Below are 8,052 nucleotides of genomic sequence, written 5' to 3'. Positions count from 1 at the left end.
CCAAATAAGATTTTTGATCATTATCATATTTATTGATTAAAATAATGTGAATTGGTATCCGCTTATCCAAGTAAGTGTATTATAAACAAACCCTAAAAGATAAAGCCCTCGAAGACCAAAAATATCTGCCGCAGATATTATCACATACTCTTCGTCCTTTCTGACGTGGCATACAGCTGATGTTCATGCCACGTGTAAAAGCGTCGCCATGTGTGTATACTGTTGTTCAAGCGACCGCCTCTGTCTCTCTCTCTCTCTCCCCCCGCCGTAGAAGCTTCTCTAACGGAATCTTCTGAGGGATCGCCTGAATTTGAAATTACCTTTAAAAAATAGACGAAAATGGAAGAGAGTCGCCGGCGTGATTCATCATCGCTACCGGTGTTAACAGATCTCACCGTGGATGAAAATTTTGGACCGTCGAGTCCGTCGGACTCGGACTCGTACTCATCTTTGATTGTTGAGAATTCCAAAGGAAGGTTGCAACAAATTGAAGATTCAGCGAAGGTAACTGCCGTTTTGTTAAACTTGTTTCGTCTCGTTTTCATCAATCTACTTATGCTTCGGTAGTGGTGTATACGTTATTTTACAGGAATTAGTATATTAGATTTAGCTAACTAAACTGATAGATGTATATATCTCCGATGTGATTTACCTTTATGTTCCCTTTTGTATCGTTGATTGGAGATTTTTTTTTTTTTTTTTTTGTCAAGGCCCTACCACACCCGGGAATGAAAATTTTACCACTGGGAAAATCCAAGTGGGGTATTTGCTTTTAGTTAAAGTAATAGATTTTGGTAGAAAAGAGTAAACGTGATATAGGTTTCGATATATAGATGTGCAGGCATCTTGGATTAGTTGATTTTAAATGTGGTGTTTGGTTTAGAAAACATGGGAATTAGGAGATTTGGCCAAATGTCCAGTCATGGATGTAAGAACATAAACCATTGCTTCTATGTGCTACATGACTTTAGTGCCTGGATCTTGCACTGTTGAAAGAGCAAAAGGTTTCTAGAAATGATAATGGGAACAGATTTGGGGATTGGCTAGTACATCTCAGATCTTGAGGGTTTGTGCTATTTAATCAATGGTATGGAACTGCATTTGTGGGTTGTAAAGGCTGTATCTATTGCTAGTGAAAGGTAACGTAATGGTAAGTAAACGTAGCCTACATATCATGGTGTTGGCTTCCAAATAGACTGTTAAACTGTGGAATACTAATAGCATAGACAAGTTGGATCATTGTTCTTAGACTTAGTCGGAAACCTGTCTGTAGATCTCACTGGATACAAGAGTACACTTAGTTAATTAAGTCTCTCTCCGTTTGCTTACTAATATACCCTATTCAGATGATATAAGGAGACTCAAAAATAAATTCATAGAAGAAATTCCTTTAATTATATATTTTTTACTTAGTTCCAATTGGATTAGGCAAACATTCAAGGTAGGATTTCACCGAATGAAAATGGTTCTAGTTTTCGATGTTTTTTGTTTTCATGTGCTGATTTGAGACCGGCCATGTAGCAAAAAAGACATGGCTTATTTTGTTGGCTGGTGAAGCAAGAATTCTTGGAAGTTTGAGCTTTCTTTATGAATGCATTGAATATACATCTATATGAAAAACTCATTTCTAAATATCTTACTTTCTGTTGATCTATTTATGGGAATTTTGACATTCTTAAATCAATCAAGATCAACTAAGCACTGACTTCAACTTGCCGAACAATTCATTCAGCAGGCTACACACGATATCAGCATCTTAACTGCATATAATCCAAGTTCTCTTTCCCCATCCCAAGTATTTCCAACTACTTGGAACCCTCCCCCCACCCCACCCCCAAGAGGGAGGGGGGCGGTGCGGCAAGTTTAAGTGAAGATTACACATATAAGGAAGTACTCAATGACATGTCTTGTATCTGTAAAACAGCCCATCCGAAAATTTATAGCCTTTTTTCTGTTTATATTGTGGTAGACAATGATCAAGGAATACATAGATAATGTTTGATCATTGGTACGATGATGTCAAAGAACCATTCTGCTGCTAGCAAATGTGATTGTCGGACAGTCTCCATGAAATGACCAACTACTCTTACAGCATGACGCCGAACCGAGTTGATGTCCGTGAAATCATGGACTACTCACCAGTCACCATACTTCTGGAATAGGGTTTATTTGTCAGAACACTTGTTACTTCTTTCCTTCACCCAAAAACGTTCTTATTTTGGATAAAAGTGACCGGTTCCATCGTGAAAGACTTTGATTTGTTACACTTGCCCATTTTAACATAATTGCATCAAATTTTTGTGTGGAATTGGGAGTTTCTTTCCTGTTACACGTGTTGAGATCTAGTTTCTCAGATTTGCTGAATCATAAGTTATCTCTTGGTTGTTCCCTGCATATGTTTAAATCTAATATGCATCGTTCAGATGTATTTTTCTGATTTAAAAATTTACATACAAGGTATTCATGTGAATATAGATTTTCATGTGTTATGCCCTTATCAACTTGTAGATACTCGTTGTAAAACCCTTGAAAGCATTGGAGACCTTGGTTAAAACTGTTCTGCTGTTTTTCACCTTATGAAGTCAAAGAACTTTTCGCAAAAGAAGGGTGAAACCAATTTATCAAACATGGTAACAGTGTTAGCTCTACACCTAGGCTCCCCGCCTCTCCTCTAGTTGATATATCTTAGTATTTCAAGCTACTTAAAATGCTATTGGTCATTGTTAAGGGCTTGTTCCTTTTACAAAAACTGTTAAAAAAAATTCTATTCATGTTTGCAAAAACAATGTTCTCTTCTTACATATCCCTTCTTTATTGTTGCCTATGCATGATGTCAATACCAATTTGTGATTGGTCAACTGTTTTGTGCCAGGATTGTCTCACAGCATGGACAGATGAGAAGCATGATATGTATCTTGATCATCTGGAATCATCATTTGTTGAGCAGTTGCATCAGTCTATAGGCGTACTTGCTTGGTGCTCAGAGCATGACTCAAAGGGTCCTTATTTTTCTCAAAAGCTGCATGCTAAAACTAGAAATACTTCTCAGATGGTGAGCCTGTTAACGACATAAGAAAAATGTATTTCCAGTTATCACTCAATCTTTTTTGGACCTTAGCAAACCCTGATGCAATGGAATGGTCGTTCCATACCGACTTGTAGATCATGGGTTCTGCTTATCGATAAATTTCTCCATCTGGCAGAAGTGAGGCTGCATACATTAGGCCCTTTTTCTTTCTCTGTCATTGTGCAAGCCTGTACACTGGGGGTGCCCTTTTGTTGCACTGACACCTCACATGCATGATTTATTTCCTACCAAAAACTTTTTGTATATTTCATGTGTACTTTCTCTCTCCAGCTTAAAATGATACAAGATGACTGCTCGGAGAAGATTGACCTCAAGAGAAGCCAGCCTCTATTGAACTGTACATCTGATTCTCTTGTTCTTCTGAAAAGCCGTCCTAGGTGTGCAGGCAAACAACGTTTTGCAAGAGCAGCCAAACTGCAGGATAGCAGCGCTTCTAGGAATTTGTGCATAGAAGACAAGCTTCTTTTCAATGAGGCAGGAATATGCTCAGAGCAGATCGCTGCAAGGCATGGGAAACCGGTTGACTGTGCTGGAGGTGATTATTACAATAACAGGCGGTGTCCTTAAATCTTATTTTGGCTTTGCTTGTAGTTTCCTTATTTAGCTTCTCTTGTTTAGCCTTTGTGTCTAAAATGTTTGCATGCATAAGATCTTGCAGTAAATATTAGTCGCTACCTTAACACTGGGCCTATTTAGTGGTGGATAAAGTTCAGAACGACATTGGCCATAAATAGACTGGGGATTAGTTCATCTGTCAACTTGTGTATATCTAGGTGGGGGTCCAGAATATGGAAAATAATAAACATTATCTAGCAGAAGTAGCAGAAACTGATAGAACTGCTATAAGTTTTTTCTTTGCGTTGTTTTTAATGCTGTCTTTCATGATGAGCATTATATATATGTCAATGTATTTCTGTTTCTCTTTTCCCCAAATTGAAAAGGAATCATTACCTTTAGGAGTCTGGACCTCAGTTCCAATTTCAGTATTACTTGTCCATATTAACATTGACACTAACATTTGTTTAATTTCTATATTCATGGTTCAGAGTGCTGGTTCTTTTTTCTGTAACGACCGGTTAATATCTGAGAAATAAATTTACTTAAACTTGCATAAATTCGTATGCATCACAATATATGGCAAGAATAAGTTTTCTTGTTTATCATTTAATGCTTGGTTTTTCCGTTGTTACAGTGTTCTAAAAAAATGCATCCGTCAATTGGTGTTTCTTAGGAATTTTACTTGCATATTTTCTAAGTTTGTCAGATGTCATTTAATGCTTGGTTCTCTCGCCAAGGTGGAAAAGTTGATTCATCAATTGATGTTTCTTGTAATAACATACTTGCATATTTTCCGTTGTATCAAACATTGTTTTTGAAATGCTTCCCATTCTGCAGACTATTCCTCCTGGAAGTTCTAAGTTACACATCAATTCTAATGTGAATTTGTCTTCTTATCGTTGAATTTCAAGTTCATTGTTATTCGATGTTGGTGTTCATATTCATGGCAATAGTGTTATCATGACATATTGTCGACATGGTATATAACAGACCAATCTGATTTGATAAAACGACAACTGGTGCATGCCACTATGTCAACTTTGTCAACTTTGATTGGTTGGATCATGTCAGCAGGATGGCATGGTATAATCATTGTAATGAACATGTTTCTCCTACTTTTCCTTGAATTCATGACATATGTAGTTCTCGACTCGTGAACCTTCTGTCTGGAGTATCACATGCACCTTGGACTCTATTATACTACAGCAGAGCTTTAATGTTGATCACAAAGTATGGTTTTACAATCACATTTGACAACAGTAAAGCCTGTTTGTAATACCAATTTGCTATCCATGGGGAGAGCATTGGAGCTACTCATAAGGTTAGAGGGTCATGGGTTTGAGTCGCGGAAGCAACCTCTTTGCAAATGCAAGGAAAAGACTTACCAGATCCTCGCATAAACTGTATTATGTAATTGCTTAGGAATAGGCAAACTAGGGAATGCTGTAACTTATAGGATTAAATACTGTTATCAAATTTGGATTCTCTGAATTCACATGTGAACTGATTTATACTCGGGATTTAGAATTTTCCTCTCGTTAAGGTAGATATTGCTGTATATTTTGTGGGCTAAATAGGAAATCATCAGCTAATATTAGCTTTGACTCATGCTTGTCATTGGAAAGAAAACTCGGTTAGTGCAGGATCAGCTTCATTACAACTGAAACTGTATATATGGCATTAGAGTCCTAAACTTTTCACCATTCAAGATTTTCATTTTCTGGGACTCATTTATACGGGTAGAGAATAAATAGATATATGATTATGGGTCCCATTTACTTGATCCGATGATAATTTAAGATATAACACACAAATGAAAATATCAAACAGTAAAAACCAACGTGCCTGTTTCGTTGTTCTTTCATTTAGCTCTGTATATGATTAAGCTGTCTGTATGGATTAAGCTCAGTTGCTTGTTTATTATTATCATCTCATTCACAGAACATCTGAATGATCTTGCAGAATTCTCAGATCAAAACTTTGCAGATGAAGCTAGTAGTGAGCAGATGTGTATAACAACAATGTCAAAGCGGTCAAAGACCATCGTATCAGAAGTTTGAAGCAAAGATCCAGTAAAATATTATCTTCAGACTGTTTTATATCAGTTAGCGAAAACGGTATAATCATTATACTCTTTGCATGCTCTTTGTGGTCTTCAGATATTGCCATGTGGAGATTCGGAATGCGGATGTGAATACATACACAACAAAATGTCACACCATCACTAGTTTCTTTAGAGAAATCTAAGCTCTCCTTGTCTCATAAAATCTTTAACCCCGAAATACACCATTTAGATTCGGATACATACTGAATTTGGTGAAATTTTTGCCCTTTTGCCCCCAAACATAGGCATCACCTTAGGGTAGAGGAAATATCTGCATACATATACTTCCAAACCCTACTCTGAGTGGAATATTTTGGTACGTTTAGTTTGGTTATATACAAGTAGTGGGACTACAACCCTGTTCTAAGTGGGATATACCGGGTACGTTTGGTTTGATTACATACAAGTAGTGGGACTAAAACTCCGGGATCCAATGCTTTCGCAATCAAAATCCATATGAAGTTGTCGGTGGGTGTCATCTCAACGAAAGATGTGTTGCATGAGGAGATGATGATTTTGTAGAAGTTGCATGAAACAGGTATTTGATTCCTTTGAATTGGTATCGATTGTATTCGGGGTTTTTTGTGTTTCATATTATACAGCTTGTTCAAAATCGCGCACTCTCATAATATGTTGTTTTTTTTCTACGTATCTCGTATTTTTACTATTAGAAGCCAAATCCGAACATTTTGTTTTAGTTGTTCTGTACATTTTCGCTTATTTGAACCGATACAAAACTATATCCATGGAGAGTGCTGGTAATTTGTATCTAAGAGGCTGTTTGGCAGTTGTTGAATGATTTGGTACAAAATGATTAAGATGTTCACATGATATAGTTCAAAATGAAATATAATTGTTTGGTAAATGTGTACAATGAAATTAGGGCGCTGAATGGTTAAGGGAGACATATGATACAAAATCATTCAGAGGGTTTTGGAACCATTAAGAGGCAGACTCTTTTTTCTGCCAAACAAGATTTACCTCTTAACGATTCAGAACATGCTTCTTAATAGAACTATTAAGAGGTAACAAACTTTTGATTCTTCCTATTGTGTACTGATTTTTCTTAATGAACGGGTTTTGAGCTTATTTAACATTCGCTGATTTTGATGTGACTTTTTGTTACTTAATCAATAATCGCTAAATAACTTGATAATTTGATGTACCGGTTAAAATGGATATAAAATAGGAAGAATTTGACAGTGTTACACTAATTGAGAAAAAAATATTTGTTATATAGTAACGGATATTAATTCTCGGCAATCTCAGCTAGCTTTTGCTTGGTTGACGTAACCGTAGTCTTGTTTATCTTTGGGTTTCGGGTTGGTTTGTCTGCTCCTTGAGTTGGAGTTGCAAGGATGGTTCATTTTCGGTGGTGTTTCTTTCTTTGCTTCGGGTTCTATTTTTGTTTAGGTTGTGTATTTCTCTGGCTTTTATGGGCTTGTTTGTTTCTGATTCTTGCAAACCGTAGAAACTTTTGTCCTAATAACTTATTGTTTGTTTTGTTCTTTTAATCAGGGTTGTCCCTTAGCATGTTAAATGTGAGATTTTGAACAAGACCCTCGAAATTTTGAGGCCCAGATTTACATGTGTTTAGGGTCTTTTTAGCCACATGTGTAAAACTATAGCCGAAATTATTTAGGTTCAAATCATTAATTATTTGGTTTTAAGTGTAAATCATTAATGGTTTAGGTTTAGTTTTAGATTGTTAATCGTCCTAAGGTTTAGCCCATTTTTATTATTAATATATATTCTCTGTCATCTCATTTATGCAATGTATTCAAAAGTTTTGAATGTAGCAAGGTCTCCAAAAAGATTGGAACATCCCTGTTTTTAATCCATCTGTCTTCTAAAAAGAATTAAGACAAGCTTCATTAGATTTTGTTCATTACTTTTACTAATAAATTTGGTATTTTGGTTATTTATGGCATTTAAATGCATTAGTATCCAAAAACATGATTTTCATCCAAGAATTAAAGTAAGTTATGTTTTCCGTCCTCCTGGTTTGTTAAAAATTACGGATTTTGTCCTTGTGGTTTTAAAATTTCGGTTTTCTTTCTCATGGTTTGTAATTCATTTATATTTTTATCCCTAAAGCCAAAAAATTACTTTTAAAATTGAAGGACTAAAATATAAATAAGTTATAAAATATAGGGACGAAAAAACAATAAATTTTAAATTAAAAGAACAGAAAAATGAATTATAAATTACTAGAAGCGTACTCGCGCAATGCAGCGAGATACATCGTGTTTTTAATATTTCATTTTATTCTTTATCTTAGTCGATGTTATAATATGGCTTT

General features: G+C 35.7%; 1 protein-coding gene across 3 annotated transcripts; it reads left to right on the top strand.

Moving 5' to 3' along the window:
* Positions 1–206: 206 nt before the first annotated feature.
* LOC112500904 lies at positions 207–6,540 on the top strand. 3 transcript variants are annotated; one of them, XM_025104516.1, is made up of 5 exons: positions 207–504; positions 2,873–3,052; positions 3,359–3,623; positions 5,609–5,718; positions 5,806–6,540. In XM_025104516.1, exons 1-4 carry the CDS (start codon positions 340–342, stop codon positions 5,704–5,706), a joined length of 708 nt encoding a protein of 235 aa, XP_024960284.1. In that variant the 5' UTR covers positions 207–339; the 3' UTR covers positions 5,707–5,718; positions 5,806–6,540. The 3 variants fall into 3 exon arrangements, with proteins under 3 accessions (XP_024960284.1, XP_024960283.1, XP_024960285.1); XM_025104515.1 differs by having other exon boundaries at positions 5,609–6,540; XM_025104517.1 differs by lacking the exon at positions 207–504 and adding an exon at positions 2,447–2,630 and having other exon boundaries at positions 5,609–6,540.
* Positions 6,541–8,052: the final 1,512 nt, after the last annotated feature.

Source organism: Cynara cardunculus, assembly GCF_001531365.2.
Source record: "Cynara cardunculus var. scolymus isolate 2C chromosome LG 17, CcrdV1, whole genome shotgun sequence".
Taxonomy (NCBI): Eukaryota; Viridiplantae; Streptophyta; class Magnoliopsida; order Asterales; family Asteraceae; genus Cynara; species Cynara cardunculus.
Note: the sequence above shows the minus strand (reverse complement) of the source record. Positions and strands in the feature narration are given on the sequence as shown.